Source organism: Archocentrus centrarchus, chromosome 24 (genome assembly GCF_007364275.1).
Source record: "Archocentrus centrarchus isolate MPI-CPG fArcCen1 chromosome 24, fArcCen1, whole genome shotgun sequence".
NCBI lineage: Eukaryota > Metazoa > Chordata > Actinopteri > Cichliformes > Cichlidae > Archocentrus > Archocentrus centrarchus.
Genome location: NC_044369.1, coordinates 28,776,278 through 28,794,338, shown reverse-complemented (window position 1 = coordinate 28,794,338; position 18,061 = coordinate 28,776,278). Strand labels below are relative to the sequence as shown.

The 18,061-nt window shown below is 46.7% G+C and overlaps 1 protein-coding gene across 3 annotated transcripts in view; it reads left to right on the top strand.

The window, feature by feature from the left end:
• The first annotated feature begins 13,015 nt into the window (after positions 1-13,015).
• The window catches only part of rev3l (REV3 like, DNA directed polymerase zeta catalytic subunit), an 88,536-nt gene continuing 83,490 nt past the window's right edge, over positions 13,016-18,061 (top strand). For all 3 annotated transcript variants that reach the window (XM_030722203.1, XM_030722202.1, XM_030722201.1), the window contains exon 1: positions 13,016-13,704. In XM_030722203.1, the coding sequence (XP_030578063.1) occupies positions 13,566-13,704 (139 nt within the window). In that variant the 5' untranslated portion in view covers positions 13,016-13,565. The remainder of the gene's footprint in view (positions 13,705-18,061) is intronic.

The window sequence follows — 18,061 nt, the reverse complement described above, 5'->3', positions numbered from 1 at the left end:
AACTCTGGACCAGCTCTTTATCCTCTCAAGGATATTCGAGTGTGCGTGGGAGTTTGCCCAACCAGTCTACATGTGCTTTGTGGACTTGGAGAAGGCATTCGACCGCGTCCCTCGGGCTGTCCTTTGGGAGGTCCTGCGGGAGTATGGGGTGTCTGGCCTGTTGTTGCGGGCCATTCAGTCTTTTTACAACCGCAGTGAGAGCTTGGTCCGTATAGCCGGTAATAAGTCAGATTCGTTTCCTGTGGGTGTTGGACTCCGTCAGGGCTGCCCTTTGTCACCGATTCTGTTCATAATTTTTATGGACAGAATTTCTAGGCGTAGCCAGGTGGCGGAAGGTTTCTTCCTCGGTGGCCTCAGAGTCTCATCTCTGCTTTTTGCGGATGATGTGGTTCTGTTGGCTTCATCAGGGGGTGGCCTCCAGCTCGCAGTGGAACGGTTCGCAGCCGAGTGTGAAGCGGCCGGTATGAGAATCAGCACCTCTAAGTCTGAGGCCATGGTCCTCAGCCGGAAAAAGGTGGAGTGCTCTCTCCGGCTCAGGAACGAGTTCTTACCCCATGTGGAGGAGTTCAAGTATCTCGGGGTCTTGTTCACGAGTGATGGGAGAAGGGAGCGGGAGATCGACAGACGGATCGGGGCTGCCTCTGCAGTGATGCGGACGCTGCACCGGTCTGTCGTGGTGAAGAGAGAGCTTAGTGTAAAAGCGAAGCTCTCGATTTACTGGTCGATCTACGTTCCTACCCTCACCTATTGGCCACGAGCTTTGGGTAGTGACCGAAAGAATAAGATCGCGAATACAAGCGGCAGAAATGAGTTTCCTTCGAAGGGTGGCTGGCCTCTCCCTTAGAGATAAGGTGAGGAGTGCGGCCATCCGGGAGGGGCTCAGAGTAGAGCCGCTGCTCCTCCACATCGAAAGGAGCCAGTTGAGGTGGCTTGGGCATCTGATTAGGATGCCTCCTGGCCGCCTCTTAGGTGAGGTGTTCCGGGCATGTCCCACCGGGAAGAGGCCCCGTGGTAGACCCAGGACACGCTGGAGGGATTATATCTCTCGGCTGGCCTGGGAACGCCTTGGGGTCCCTCCGGATGAGCTGGAGGAGGTGGCTGGAGAGAGGGAAGCCTGGGCTTCTTTGCTTAGGCTCCTGCCCCCGTGACCCGGCCCCGGATAAGCGGAAGAGAATGGATGGATGGATGGATGGATGGATGGATGGATGGATGGATGGGTAACCCCTACAATCACCCTAGTGTTCTCAGACTCATCTCACCACACTTCATGGTATCTTTTTCTTGCAATGTCAAATTCAGGTTTACAGTGAGTCTGTTATACTGAAGAAATCAAATTTCTCCCAATGGAATCTTTGAATAGCCAGTGAATGTATAATTTCTTTCTATATTTGATATTTCCTTGTGCTTTTGTTTTCAGCACTCCAGTCACAGAAAGCATTTAAGCCAAATCCTGAAATGTGTTCCCAAATAACAGCTGATGAGAAAAGTGATGTTTTCTGGCTCTTTGATCTGGGCCCGATCCTCGTTTAGGCCCTGCAGCAGCAAATGATGTGAAATGACTGATGATTTCAGTAGAATTTTCCACATGACTCTCTGGTTTCCATGCTGGAATGCATGCATTTACGAAATCAAAGCCATCTACTGGAAATGCTGTGAATTTGTAGAGTAGTATTGCAGTGCTGTTGATTGGAATTTTTTAATTTAAAACCTATTGTCATTCAGACTAACTCAAAATAATTTTCTTTCATAATTCACATGGTGCAAAAGTATATTCCCTCCTCCCCCACAGCTTAAAGTCAAGTCAATTCAATTGGTCTTTTATAGCCCAATATAACATGTAAAGTCTCAGAATGCTTCATAGACATAAAACATTAAAACCTGAAAAAGCAACAACAAAAACACACACGACATGTAACAACCTTCCTCCTCTTATTGGGGCCTTTTTTTTTCCTTCATGCTTTTTACTTTCCTCACACTAAGATAAACAGGATGTTCTTTCCCTCCCAGTTTACCTATTTAGGCATTTACATATACATATGTGACAGTGCGGTCTTTCCCGTAAAATAATGTAAGAAAATTCAGTTGACAATGCCACCGGAAGGGGGAAAAAATGAATATCACCCTTCCGGAATATTAATAAATAAATATCTAAAAATTCACAGGCTCAAAATATTACACCAGGGCCAGAGAGAGCTCTGAACTTTAAACAAAACTTTATTTAACAATGGTAAAAGAAAGAACAACCATAAAATGACTGGGCTGCAATGACATTTGCGCATCAATTAAACAAAAACAACAAAATAGAAAGAAAATATAGACTTACCAGCGGCGAAGAGGGACCCTAACAAAACACAACACAGGTGCACCGCGCCGCGACTTCACCCAGTGCAGCACACGACAATTGTGACAAAAAAGTAAAGACTCCCACCACCTGAACACGGACCCTAAAACACACACACACACACACACACACACACACACACACACACACACACACACACACACACACACACACACACACACCAAACTCTACAAAACACAAACAATAAAAAAGAAAAAACAGTTAAAGAGAAGTCCAAAAGTAGAATCAATTAAAAGAAACTCCAGTATTCCCGACTCAGACCCCAAGTCCAACACTACTGACTCCTGGTGTGCCAGTAGAACGTCAAGTTGGCCACCCCAGGAGTCAGTAGTGTTGGACTCAGACCCCAAGTCCAACACTACTGACTCCTGGGGTGGCCAACTTGACGTTCTACTGGCACACCACCCTCATGTGTGGACCAGGGTTATAATAGTTTTGGATTTTACATTATAGTTTAGTTTTAGTTAGTTTTTACTTTTTTTCTCTAATTCAGTTAGTTTTAATTAGTTTTCAGAGTGGTTTTGCTCGTTTTTATTAGTTTTTATTTTTGGTTTCATGCTTAGTTTTAGTTAGTTTCAGTTAGTTTCAGTATTAGTTTTAGTATTTTCATACCTGATCAGGTGCAAGATTCAAGGCGCAAAAGTGACTATTGTGTAATGAAAACTTGACAAAAGATACAGTTTAAAGAAATATAGTCAACAACCAACTGTTCACAAGACATGCTAAATTTGTGTAATATTAAGGACACACATGAACATCAACAGGGAGAAACAAAGAAAAACATGAACTCCCAAACTCAATAAATTCTACAATAAACTCCACAATAAAGTTCAGCATCAGTGCAGCAGATTAATAATGCCTACATGTGGTGTTAAACAAAAACAAACTCTTTGAAGGAGTCAAAGCTCAAATCCAGCTGCATCCTGATGTTCTCACCACCTGAAGCTGCTTCTGTTTTGGAGCTAGCTTGGTTAGATGCTCGCTAATTAAACCTGCAGGGTCTTTGCGGCCTCTGTACACAACCTACAGAAGTTGCCGACCTCATGTCCGCATTTATGCTTGTGTAGCTGGATTGTGTGTGTTAATTACCTTGTGGTCGTGTGCAGGTGTTTGTACTCAAAGAACCTCCATACGGGACTCTGCCGCTTTCTCGGCAGACCACAGCCATTACTTTGCGGACCAGCGCGGTGAGCGCACGCACATGCGCACTCACACAGTTGTCCTGTGGCGCTCCCAGCTTAAACTCGGAGAGCGGAAACAATGATTTCATATCAATCCACAAGGCTTAAAAACCCCCCCAAAAAAACAAGTAAATGAAAGTCAGTTTATCGATAATTTCAGTTAGTTTTAGTTAGTTTTGTAAACTCACAATTCAGTTTTAATTAGTTATCGTTTTTTCCTTTTAATTATAGTTTTTATTTATTTCAGTTAACAACAATGTTTTTTCAATTTCAGTTTTCGTTATTTCGTTCGTTTTCGTTAACTATAATAACCCTGGTGTGGACACAGTGATCCGGAATACAGTTCAAGTCCTCCTCCGGGATTAGGAGCTTCTGTAGGCAAACAAGCCTGCGTAGGCAAAACAGCCGCCTGTCCCTCAGGGAACTAATCCCACGGTTGAGATTAAAAGAAGTGTGGCACACTTAACGCACCAACACAGGAGTCCTAAATATGCAAACAAGACTTAGTGATACAGTAACGATTTGAAGAGAAGGAGCATGAGCTTTTTGGGTTTACTCCCAGCGATGAATAACCACGGTCGCGCTGCCGACCTATTAATGGCTGCTCCTGCGTGCAACAGCTAGCCTGCCGTGCTACAAGCAAACAGGAGTAAGTGGCTGCTATATATGCACAATGGCATCTCACCTGGCTATGGCGCTTACCTATTGTGATCACTCAGTAGGTTAACCAATTCCTGCGTAGCACAAATGCTGCCACTCTTCTACACCATGAACCCCGAGAAAGGCAAGGGAGAAGAATTCCACTACTCACACGCCGAGCGTCTTTATCCTGTCGCGGACACCACCTCGCAATTAACGTCAGGTGTGCAGAATCAGGGCGAGCGACAGGAGGGGGAGAGAAAGAAAGCAAGCCAGCCCAGTCACATCTACCCCCTACTTTTAAATCATCGACCCGACGATGGAAAAATCCCATCACTAACACCATGGCCGAAAAATGGCCACCTGGGCACTAGCTTGAGGTTCTATAGGTCGAGGAAGGTGATGGACATTAGGATGCTGGCCCGCTGTAGTACGTGCTGACCGTCGCAGTGGGAGGTCATGCATACTCCGCTGTCCCTCAGGAGATTCTGCCGGGATGGGCAAAGAAGGGGTTGCCTGCTCTACTGATATGCTAGGCCTAGATGTTGGGGAAGCCATGGAGGGTGGCCGAGTATCCTGGGGTGCTAATATGGATACCGCAGGTTGGAGTCGCTTCTGACAAAAGTCATCCTCACTAAAGGAGTCCTGCTCCATAGTGGCAACAATAGGTGGAGGTGGGACCTCAGGGCAAGGCACAGAAGACCCTAAACCTATCTGAGCCTTTAGCATGTCCCGATGGACCTATCTTGTTTTTCCCAGGTCTCCCACTGGGGCAATGGTATAAATAGCCCCTTCACCTTGAGGCACCTTCAAGACCTGGTACAGGACAGAACTCCAAACATCCTGAATCTTATGGCGGCCTTGAACACCATGGTCACGTAAATAGACCAGTTCGCCTACTGCCAAGGGTGCAACATGAACACTCTGGTCATGGCGCTCCTTCCACCGACCTGCGGCTGCTGCCAGCCGTTCGCGGGCCCCTGCAAATGCAATATTTAGCCTGGCTTGGTGTTTGGCCACCCAGTCCTGTACCTCCCCAGGTACTGGATCCTGGACTTGACCTAACAAAAAGACTACAGGGAGCCTAGGTTCCCTGCCAAACATCAAAAAGAAGAGTGACTCCCCAGTACTCTGATGAGGTGTGCTATTGTACCAGAAAAGAACATGGGGTAAGCATGAAGCCCAATCCCGCTTCTGAGAAGAGGGCAGAGTACGCAACAGGTTATGAAGTGTACGATTAAACCTTTCGCACTGCCCATTACCGGCTGGATGGTAAGGGGTTGTGCGGGATTTGGCCACCTGATAAAGCTCACACAGGTGCTGAATAAAGGAACTCTCAAAGTTCTGTCCTTGGTCGAAATAAAGCCAAGTCGGAACACCAAACTTGAACCATTCGGTCATCAAGACCTGGGCCACCGTGGAGGCTCGCTGGTCCCGAGTGGGGACAGCAATCGTATACTTGCTGAACGCATCAGTCATCACCAGAACATGCTCAAACCCACTGCAAGAGGGTTCCAGCATAGTAAAGTCAAGGGCTACGATCTCATTAGGCCGTGATGCTAACAAATGGCCCATATAACTATGCGACCCTAACCCAGAGTCTTTAGCCACTTGACAGCGCTCACACCTCTGGACCCATTGTTTGATGTCAAAGGACATACCAGGCCAGTAACAGCGCTCCCGAACCAGCTTGGTGGTACGCTCGATACCCTGATGTCCATGATCCTCATGCAACCCTCTCAGCACCTGTGACCTGAGTGCCTCAGGGAGGACCAGCTACAGCCTTTCCTCTCCCCCATCGGGATGCAAAGCCCGGCGATAGAGCACGCCATCCCTTTCTATGAACCGGTCCCATTGATGCAACAAGACTGTCATGAGCTTAGAAACCTGCTGTCTTTCTCTCAGAGAGGGCAACTCCTGTTTCCTCCAAAAGACCAGGAAGTTCTTCAGGAGGGGATCAACCTCCTGTAAAGCCCAAATTTCAGAAAGGGGGAGTAATGGAAGAGCCGAAACCGCTGACTGGGTTACCGAAGGTGCTGGTCCCAGGCCAGGGGCCTGCTGAAGAAGAGTGGGAATACACGACCCGGGAAGTGCGTACTCTACCAAGCTGTGACCAGACTCACACTGTCGAGAAAGCGCGTCTGCGTTTTTATTGCTGTGACCTGGCCGGTACTTGATCTCAAAGTCAAAGGCTGCCAGCTTGCACTGCCCACTGATGTACTGTGGCACCCAGTTTGGCCGAGTGGAGGTAACTTAGAGGGTTGTTATCTGTACACACCACACATTTATGTCCCACTAGGTACTCTCGGAATTTCTCCTTCATGGCCCACTTAAGCGCAAGAAATTCAAGCTTCAAAGAGCTGTAGTTGGGTGTGTTGTGCTCAGTGGGCCGCAGACCTCGGCTGGCATAGGCCATAGGCCTAACCCACCCTCAGTTTCTTGAGAGAGAACGGCACCATGGCCACTGTGGCTAGCATCGATCTCCAAAATGAAGGGACGCTTAAAGTCAGCATATGCCAAGACCGGAGCAGACACCAACCGGGTCTTTAGAGCTTCAAAGCTCTCCTCACATTGCGGCATCCAGGCTTACTCAGAGCCTGTCCCGAGCCCTTCCTTGTACCGTCCAAAGCAGCTACCAACTTATGCAGGTGGGCAGCAAGCATGGCAAACCCTTCTACAAAACGTCGATAATAGCTGGCAAATCCCAAGAAAGAACGGAGGGCTGACACATTAGAAGGACATGGCCACGTAGCCACTGCCTCAGTTTTGGTGGGGGTCCGTAGCGACACCCTTGCTGGAAATCACATGGCCCAGATACCTAACCTCTTGCTGGAAGAAGGCGTACTTCTCGAGTTTAGCCTTCAGCCCCTCTTGCTGTAATCGAGCAAGGACAACCTGATGATGATGATGATGATGATGATGATGATGATTGATATCATCTAGATACAAAAGCAGCACTTGACACTGCTGATCCCCAAACATCCTCTGCATCAAGCGCTGGAAGGTGCTGGGAGTGTTTCAGAAACCAAACGGTATGTGGTTCCACTCGTACAGACCAAAGGGTGTGCAAAAAACAGTTGTTGGCCTGTCCTGCTCTGAGTCAGGAACCTGGTTATACCTGCTTGCTAGATCTAAGGTGAAACCAACAAGCCCCTGCAAGTGCATCTAGGCTCTCCTCAATACGAGGCAAAGGAAATGCATCCTTCCTCATCTTGCTGTTTTAGCATGCGGTAGTCCACACAGGCGGAAACTGCCATCTTTTTTCCGAACCAGCACAATTGGGGAGGCATAAGGGCTGCTACTTCTTCCCTTATCACTTGAGCCTCCAAGAGCTGATTGATATAGGGCCCCCGACAGCCTCATAATCCGTTGGGGGGATGCGCCTATATCATTGCCGAACAGGGACATCGTCAAGCAGTGGTATGTCATGTGAAATGAGATTAGTACAACCCAAGTCTCCATCATGATCAGAAGAGACAGAACTATACTTCTGCAAACAGGCCCTTACCTCCTGTTGCTCTGGCTCAGCCAATACAGACAAATTGACTGCATCAATCTTACCCTGGATGGCGACAGAGGCAACTTGGGTCGAAAACTGTAGCGAGGGGAGTGTTTACCTCACTAACCCTGCTGGGAGACTGACAACCGCTACGCTGCTAATGTCCCAAGGACTGGTCCGTGGGTGGGAGAACAGCCTCAACTGTCCCCACATTGGTTACTGGTAGGTACATAGTACCCCCCAACAACTTTGTACCAAACATGGTGAGGCTAGTAGTCCAGCCGGTAGGCCTGACTCTGGAGGCTTAAAGAGCACGGTTTGACCCGCAAATTGCTCGGAGCATGTCGTAGCCACCAGCTTCATAACGCCACCCGGTACGCGCACTGCTCGGGGGCCCCGCACCTTGATGGTCCCAACCAGGTCCCTGGGAGCTTGCGTTGCTGAGTGATGACACTGCTGCAAGGCCTCGACAATGGGGCCGGGATACAGCAAGTGACTCAAACAACGCAGACCCATGTTCTCCAAATATTCCTTATAACAACGGCGGATTATGTTCATCCCCAAGATACCAGGGGCAGACACTGCACCAGGAGGGTCCTTCACCACCAAAATCCCACAGCTGGGTATCACCTTACCGCCATAGCGATAAGCTAAGCTCCAGATAGCCAACATAGGGAATGGCCAGGCGTTGGCAGCCCGAAGCTACAACCAATGACAGGACTGAAGGCGCTCTAGGCCCCAGGGGGCAAAATACTCCATAAAGAAACTCTCGGTCACGGTAGAGACCATAGAGCCCATGTCTACCAAACATGGGACAAGCACTCCGCCTAGCAAAACACCTATCTTTGGACAAGAGTACATCAACCCACTCAAGCCGACCTTCTATTGAGCCTGAGGACCCCCCACTGAGCTGTGGCTCTGCAGCTCAGGGGTTTCAGTTTCCGACTGGCCAGCGGCGGCATTGGAGCTCACAGTATCATACTGGGAACCAACCATGGTGTTAGCTCTGACATGGCGTGAAGCCCCGCTCTCCATCACACTCCAGGCAAAATGTCCCAGCCGCTGGCACCGTCTATAGATCACTGGACCATTACGTGCAGGCCGGCTAGGTGCCCTAGGGCGTTGCCAAGAGGCCACTGTCTGTTGTGACCTGGTTTCAGCTGTTCCTGTTGACGTTTCAGCAACTCCTTTAACTCACCTAACTCAGATTAGGCATAGGGGAGGGGCCGGGCATGAACTGCCTTGCACCCCACACTGTAGACCATAAGCTGATGGGAGAGAATGGCAACGCTCCCGGATACCACCTGGGAAACCTTCTCTCTCTCCCACCTGATCGCTTCCCCACGCACCTCCAACAGGGTAGCCATGGGCACCTGGCGGATATACTGCTTCAGCTCCCTGCGAAGGGCATTGTCAATTACATGCTCTACAAACTGGTCCCGGAGCAACCTGTCTGCATTATGCATACCATCAGGTGCACAAGATTTTATTCTCTCCATCAAGGACATCAGTGCTAAAGAAAACTCCTGCAATGTCTCTCCCTCTTGTTGCCGCCTAGAAAAGAAAGCTTGCTGTAGTGTAACATAGGACTGAGCATTGCCATACAATTCATTCAAAATAGCAAACAACCGAACTGGTCCTCTCGTTCATTGTGAGAGAGCGGAACTTGATCTCCTCCCTTGCCTCTCCTTCTAGGGTGATCAAATATAAAGAAAGCCTGATCAGCAACTGAAAGGTGGCAAGCACGTATGCAAGCCTGCACTTCTTCAATCCACTCTGATATACCTAACCCAGTCTTGCCATTAAACCGGGGACATTTACGGTCCCTTGGCACCACCAACAACCGCTTGGTAATAGGGTGGGGAGCACTAAACGAAACAGGACCAACTGGATCAGAGGGGCCCTCCACAGCCCCATCAGATCCAGGACTCCTCTCCTGGAGGAGCTGCTCCTTCTCAACCTGCAGCTGTGCCACTAAGTCTTTAAGCTGCTGCAATTCCTCCTCCATTATAAACAATCAAGGGATCAGCCAATTTACAATAATGCCAATCTCACAGCCACAATTGTCCCTAAAGCCAGATACTGCTGTTTTGCCTATATTAAAAAGAAACTAACACAAAACCACTTTGCCAGACAAAGAACAGGAGAAAGAATCCTAAAACCAGAGCACAGAAACTCTACTCTCGGCCTCAAAGGTGTAATCCTGCCGACAGCGCCAAGAATGTGACAGTGTGGTCTTTCCCGTAAAATAATGTAAGAAATTTTAGTTGACAATGCCACCAGAAGGGGGAAAAAAATGAATATCACCCTTCTAAAATATTAATAAATAAATATCTAAAAATTCACAGGCTCAAAATATTACACCAGGACCAGAGAGAGCTCTGAACTTTAAACAAAACTTTATTTAACAATGGTAAAAGAAAGAACAACCATAAAATGACTGGGCTGCAATGACACTTGCGCATCAATTAAACAAAAACAACAAAATAGAAAGAAAATATGGACTTACCAGCGGCGAAGAGGGACCCTAACAAAACACAACACAGGCGCACCGTGCCGCGACTTCACCCAGTGCAGCACACAACAATCGTGACAAAAAAGCAAAGACTCCCACCACCTGAACACGGACCCTCCGGCCACTGGCTCATCCAATACTAAAAAGAAAACAGTTAAAACATATACATTGAGCGCAATAGTTAAAATGGCAGCCGTTATAATAAAACACACACACACACACACACACACACACACACACACACACACACACTACACCAAACTCTACAAAACACAAACAATAAAAAGAAAAAACAGTTAAAGAGAAGTCCAAAAGTAGAATCAATTAAAAGAAATTCCAGTATTCCCGACTCAGACCCCAAGTCCAACACTACTGACTCTTGGGGTGGCCAAGTTGAGGTTCTACTGGCACACCACCCTCATGTGTGGACACAGTGATCCGGAATACAGTTCAAGTCCTCCTCCGGGATTAGGAGCTTCTGTAGGCAAACAAGCCTGCGTAGGCAAAACAGCCGCCTGTCCCTCAGGGAACTAATCCCACGGTTGAGATTAAAAGAAGTGTGGCACACTTAACGCACCAATACAGGAGTCCTAAATATGCAAACAAGACTTAGTGATGCAGTAACGATTTGAAGAGAAGGAGCATGAGCTTTTTGGGTTTACTCCCCGCGATGAATAACCACGGTCGCGCTGCCGACCTATTAATGGCTGCTCCTGCGTGCAACAGCTAGCCTGCTGTGCTACAAGCAAACAGGAGTAAGTGGCTGCTATATATGCACAATGGCATCTCACCTGGCTACAGCGCTTACCTATTGTGATCACTCAGTAGGTTAACCCAGGGGTGGTTCTAGGGGCGGGGCCATAGGGGCATTGGCCCCATCTGAAATCTGATTGGCCCCCTGAAGTGCCCCTGTCCAGTCACTCATCTGTCCTTTGTCCGAGAGCGAGGATCAAATTATAGGTGGATGCAATTCCATGCCGAAACACCAGTAGCGCTAATGACTCAAATAGGAATGTCCAGTGTGAATAAAGCTTACAGAAGAAAAAAAAGATTTGAATGATCTCGTGGAGAAAGTTTTTTTTAACTGACAACCGATGCCAGTCTACATTTTGAGGAGTTTGTTGGTAATATAAGTCATAAATCCCTTTTTACTCTCAGCTGTCATACAGCATAAGTCTGACAAACATTGATTTAAGAAGCAAAGTTAGTTAAGAGTAATGTTAACTTAGGCCCTACTTGTGTTTGGACATGAATATTAGCATTTCACTAATTCTTGTAATAATAATTCATGTACTTCTTTGTAATTTGCATTTGTGTGTTAACATTGTCTATAATGTTTGGCAGTGACAGAGAAGAATATGAAAAGAAAGGGTCAGTCTCAGGCGGGAATTCAGCAGTTTTTGAGCAAAACAGTGAGTCTGCCAGCTGAAAATGAGCAGGGTGAGAGGAGGGAGAGAGCAGCAGGACACAGTAGACCAGAGGCTGGTCAGGAGCAGGGCACCTCCACTCCCTTTTCATCATGTCAGAAATCATTTAGGGAGAGCAACAACAGTTAATGCTGTGATGTATGAAATGTCTGTTACTTAGTGAAATGGCACATAAGTTTACTGAATTCTGAAATCCGTACATCTACCACAAATACTTGGCCCCTTTATGAGTACTGTGGCCCCTTACTCAGAAAAATCCTAGATCCGCCACTGGGTTAAGCAATTCCTGCGTAGCACAAATGCTGCCACTCTTCTACACCATGCACCCCGAGAAAGGCAAGGGAGAGGAATTCCACTACTCGCACGCCGAGCGTCTTTATCCTGTCGCGGACACCACCTCGCAATTAACGTCAGGTGTGCAGAATCAGGGCGAGCGACAGGAGGGGGAGAGAAAGAAAGCAACCCAGCCCAGTCACACATACACGATATCAAAAATACAACACATATGACCACAATGGCCTTGCCAATGTTTGTTTGTGGTGCGCAGTACTCTGAAGCATTAGCGGCAGATCAAAGAGATTGTGACCTGGCTGTTAGGGGTCTGACATTATTTTTCCTGCTTGTTTTCTTGATCTGTAAAAGCACAGGTCCCCGTGGGTGGGAAGGTTAGGGGCAAGATAAAGAACATAACCAACAGATCGATAACTTTTACTGCAGTTTAATGAACACCTTGGGATTTACTCTACCACTGTTTCCATATTTGAATATGGCATTAGTCTTCAGTGCACACACTTTACACAGTCATTATACATACCATTGAAGTTAAAGCAAAAGTGCTGTCACTCAATTAACCAGTAAAAAAATTAAATAAAAACATTCCCGCCTTATTTTAACAAAGTGTAAAAAATGCCATGTCCTGCAACGTGAACTCAAGAAAATGGTAAAGTCGAGTTTCTTTTCATATTTCATGTTATTTTAAAAATACCAATCAGGATGCAAGCGGATAGAACCGGTGACTTCGTGCATACTTTGATTTGTGACAGGGTACTTGAGGCCAACTCAACGCACAAAACGTTCAAAACCTGAAGGTTTTAGCAAAGATTTCAGAGTGAGAAGCTGAAAAATACCACATTCGGTCTACTGCTGGCGGAATAATCTTATTTGAATGATGGGAATTTCCAAACAGATACAGCTCTGTGGTCTAATACGCTTGGCCGAAGAGACGGTCCATAAAACCAAGAATGCCTCCCGGTTTACGTAGCCCGTAAACAACGATGCCGTGTGTGAGCCTTTCAAAATAAAACGGTTGTTCTCGCTCTAGTGCTTTGTATCACTACGCTTGACTCGCCAGAACTCATTTTATTCTGAATTTTGCAGTCGGAAGTACAATTCCTCTGCACTCTGACGCGCTTTGTGAAAGATTAGCTAACGCGGGCTAGCCTGATATGGAAGAAGAGGGAGCAAGGCTGAGGGTCTACCTGAGAACAGCGGACTGGCTGGGACTAGTTCCGAGGCGTGATTTGGAAAGATAACGCTACATACCGGAAGCCTGGGGAATGTCCTCCTGGCTTAGGAGAAAAGAAACACCACAGAGAGAGCTAAAACCACGGGACAGTCACATTTACTAGTAAAACATGAAGCTGACAGCTGCGGAGTGCCCGATAACTACCCGCCACCGTCGAGCTTAGCTCCCCGTGGCTGCAGCTGGACGTCAGCGGCGGCACCACGGGCTGCGTTATAGCCAACGGGAATCTTTGTTCGCCTTTTTTTTTTTTTTCTTTTTTTCCATGGGACACAACTGGGCTTCCCCTTCGCTGTGCCGTTGTTTTAGCGCCCTGACAAGAGCAGTATTCGGCTGGTATCGAGTGGCCGCTGTGATCCCCACATCTTATGGACTCCTAACACCCGAAGTTTTTTGGCTTTTCTAACGGACGCAGCAGTCATGTTTGCCGTACGAATCGTCACCGCAGACTACTACCTTGCAAGTCCCGTTAAAGACCTGGACGTCTGCTATTCTGAATTCAGGGAGAGCGACGTGAAGAAAGTGCCGGTGGTGCGGATATTTGGAGCAACACCAGCAGGTTAGCCCACTCTTGTGCCTCATTTTCCTTCCCCCCCCCTCAGTAAGCTAAAGGTTGCTGCACACGGCGTGTCGCAGATTTGTTGCCGCCGCGCTGTATTGTTCAGAGGAAACCTAACGGGTGTTTTATGCATATGACAGGAAGATGTTTTAGGGTGTTGACACGTTGTACCAACGCGGCACGCTGCGCTGTTGCAGCGGTGGGAGCCCTCCGCTCTGCTTTGTTTTCGCTCCATCGTGGCGCGGTGATGGACACCTTCTCGTTCTTGGGGCTCCGCTTTTCTCTGTCTGCCACATGTGGCATTCAGGAAAACTCGTATTCTTCCCTTTGCGGTGGTTTTATTGTGTTTATAGCAACCTGTGGAGTGTGGAGAGCATGCAGCCGCCTCCTTTCCTCCCATTGCATATAAGACAGGGGGGAAAAAAGCAGATTTAGGATAAAGACTAACCGTAAATTGGGTGACAGTATTATATGAGTTTAAAGAAACGTTTAAAATAATTATGGTATCATGCGCTTAGAAGGCAGGGTAGTCATGACTTTACGTTAATAGCCTTGAGAACAACGGTTGTCATTATATACAAAAAGAGAATTCTGCATTGTGTTAGTGTAGCGTTCAGGGCTTACAAGCCTGGACAAGACCCCTTCAGTACGTGGAGTAACTATCATGTCTCGCAGGTTGCTGCTATAGATAAAATATATGTGTTGCCAATATTTATTGCATTTTTATATATTTAAGTGTTTTCTCTGAACTGTGCAACATGCCCTGCTCTCCGGTAAAGCCATTACAGCCAGGCATTCTGGCTACCTTAATCCCCACAAAAACAAAAGAGTGGTTTTCTTGCACAATGGCACAGCATTAGCACCCTGTGCCAATCCCCCAGCAATTGCTGTGCCCTTTTTTTCAACCTTTTTGACAGTGAAGGCACCGTTGCAGTGCAGTGACTGTGTATATTGTTAGCAAGGTTTGACCCCAGTGGGGGGGTGAGTTAGACTCGCCCCCACCCCCACCCACCTCCCCCTTCTCCTTTGCAGGACGACCTGGAGCAGAGTCCAGCAGGATGTTCCTCCAGTGAGGATTAAAGGCTTTACAACAGAGGGGGGAAAAAAGAACAGTGGGTCAGGGTGAGGAAGGTGTCTGCTCTGGTTTGGCCTTGTCATACACCTGCACGTTCGCATGCAGTGGTTCTCGTAGAAAGGGGCTACACAGACACACACTGCAGTGAGCAGTTTCTTAGATGAATGTACTGTATGTTGATTATAAAGCACCACAGTCCAAGAAACACAGGATTGCAGTCCCTAGAGCAGAGGCATGCACTGATTTAAATATGAATGATGGGGTACTACATCTTTAAGCCTCAATATTAAAACCTGAAGTGACAGGTGACACGGATAACATTGATCGCCTTGCTCGGAACTCCTGCGTCCTGCCATTTTCATTTACACGGGTGGTACTTTGACGTACCCCACCCAACTTGCCTCAGGTAATGACACCTCCATCCAATAGTGGTGCCCTCCAGCAGGAGAGTGCATTCCTCTGCACACTAAACATGAAGAGACCCAGCCCCTGAGCTCCCCAGATCCCTATCCAAACCAGCTGCCACAGGAGAACAAGCTCAACCCATGGAGGTTCCACGTGTCGCAGACCACAGGGCTCAGAGGATCTGCTTCCATTGTTCCAGTGCCAGACACCACAGGTCACACCCAGAGGTCTTGTGCTCATGCCATGAGGGGAGAGCTGTTTTGGTTGGCACAAAGTCAAAACAGTTGTTGTGGCTGATCGATGTATGCTTTTACTTATATATTTTCTCCCGTTTTTAGTAGTGTAGTAGTAGTATCTGCATTGTTTGAACAATAATGGCTCACTTAAGTATTTTTTTAGCCTTTTTTTTTCTTAAATGTATGGATTTCCCGCTTCTGTTTGATATACGAAGTGATGGTGAATCACATGTCTTGGCTTCCTAGCAGATAAGTCTTCAATTGTTACATTGAGTTGTAAGGAATCATAATATTCTGATACACTCTTCCAATACGTTTTGGTTGACAATTACTAATGTTACATGCATATATGCGGCTTTCCACAGAGTTGGATTCTTTTTTGGACAGGTTCTCATATAGCGCTTTTCAGCTCGAGTACTCAAAGCATTTTTTACAACTTGCGGTTCAATCCGTCATTCACCCAGTTCAAACGGATTGTACCGCAAACCTCCTTAGCTACAGTATCATATTTTTCGTGATGGAGGTTAAACACGTAAACACATATATGCATCTGAAGGGATGCGTATAAAACAAATAGTACAGTGTTATTTTTTTTTCTCCTGCTAATCTTTTATTTGGACACACAATTCCAGGTAATAATATTTCATGGTATGTCAGCTCAGTTCCATTCATGCGAACCTACATGCAAAATACCCGCACTGTGCAAGTCACTCACCTGAATAGTACCCAGCTGCATTCCACCTGTGTTTTCCTACTCTGTCATGCTGAAATGTCTGCAGTGAAAAAGAGATAGCTAGATAATTGTCATAACAGTGATGGTTTGTCGATATGGTTGGTTTGGCCCACGTGTGTTTGCAAACACACTTCAAATGCCTGCAACTGTGATCCCATCTGATTGGTTAACATTCTTGAGCATGCAGCATTTAAGCAGAAGCCAGGATCCCGGTGGAGCATTAGGAGCTTTCATTGATTGAGTTCTTACACGTTCAGCAGCACACGAGTTGGCTTTGTTTCTCTGCTGTGTGTTTGTATGTACAGTTTGAATATTGGACTCTGTGTTGTTTCAACTTGGAGTAATGACAGAGTAGCCTGTCTGCAGTCTGTGGATCGTGGCCGGTGCCCTGCAGATTCTCACAGTTGGATCCCTCTTTTGTTCAGTTTATGTATCACTTGTGTGGCTACATTTCCAGAAATAAAATTACATCACCATCTGGAAAGCATTGAAGTGGAGAGGGATCTCTTTCTTTCTTCCTTCCTTTCCCTGCAGCTTGGAAACAGGCCACACCTACTAGAAAGTTTTTTTTTTTTTTTTTTTTTTTTTTTTTTTTTTTCCCCCCAGATTTCACTTTGCCTTTTATGGTTTTATTGTGTTGCCTTGTGTGAATGTACATGAGCAGTTGTGCTTCTTGCCCCTTTATCATCAGCATGTTTACTCTGGTTTAAGCGGTCAACAGTGCATCTGTACCATGTGGCTCTCTACAACCCCAGGCCTCATATTTCCTGTCCTTCCCTGACCTAAGCCATGTACACTCCCACCCATCAACCCTGTGTAATTTGATGCCGTGCTTCCTGCTTTTTTTTCCCTCCCCTCTCTTTGTTAGCATTCAGAGGCTGCCCTGCCTCTGCTACACACATGCTGTACTTGCATGCCCATCTTTGGTTTAGCTTAAGGAGAGGACAACGCAAGGAATCCTTTCGTTATAAAAGTTATTAACGCTGTTGAGGTGCTGGAAACCTTTTAAGGGCTTTGACGGCATACATCTCCAGCCTTGAAGCTGACAAGCTGGACCTAGATATGCTGACAGGTCCTGGGCCCTGTGACAGCAGGAGGGACGCTGTTTTCTTTCCTTGCTTGGACATGCACACTTGAATGTTTGGTGGGTGCATGTGAGAGCAGAGAGGGGGAAAGTGCATGACCAATTGACCTGAATGAGGAGGCCAAGCATTGAAGCCCAGAGGGTGGTAAAGCTGCGGGCCTCTTCCTCTCTGCTGGCCCTTTCCCTCATAGGTTTAGCGTTCTTCAGGGGAACCCTTAATGCCATCTAAAGGAATTCCTCCTGGATCTATTAATAGGATAATGGGCAGACTCCAAAGGAGACTGTGGCTCATTAAGCAGGAGGTCATTGTCCCCTTTATTGTTTACTTTCCTCTCTTTCTGTTGGTTACCAGGGTTCAATTGTCATCCTCTAACCACTACTCCAATTACTTCTAATTACTTTATGATTAAGATGTTTATTCGTTGACAGGGTGTCTCTGGAGTTGCCTTTCATTCTTTCTCCCCACTGATTTTACACTTTTATTTAAGCTTAAGTACACCAGATGTAAAAGCTGCAGGTTTACCATGGTGATAGAGTAGAAACACAAAAGACCGAAGGCTGCTTCGCACTAATCTTCTTCGTGTGATGTTTTTTTTTTTTTTTTTTTTTCCCCTTCAAATGAGGCCCAGCTTATTGTCCGGGTTCTTTAAAACGTTCCTTCCTCCATTCAACATTCAGAGTATTTTATGTGTGGGGACACGGAGTTTCATTCATGGGAAAATCAATTTAATTACTCAGTATTATACATGTAGAGGACAAAGGAGTTTTTTTGTTTGTTTGTTTGTTTGTTTTTTTACTGTTTTGGGTGTCCTGGCAGTATGTTT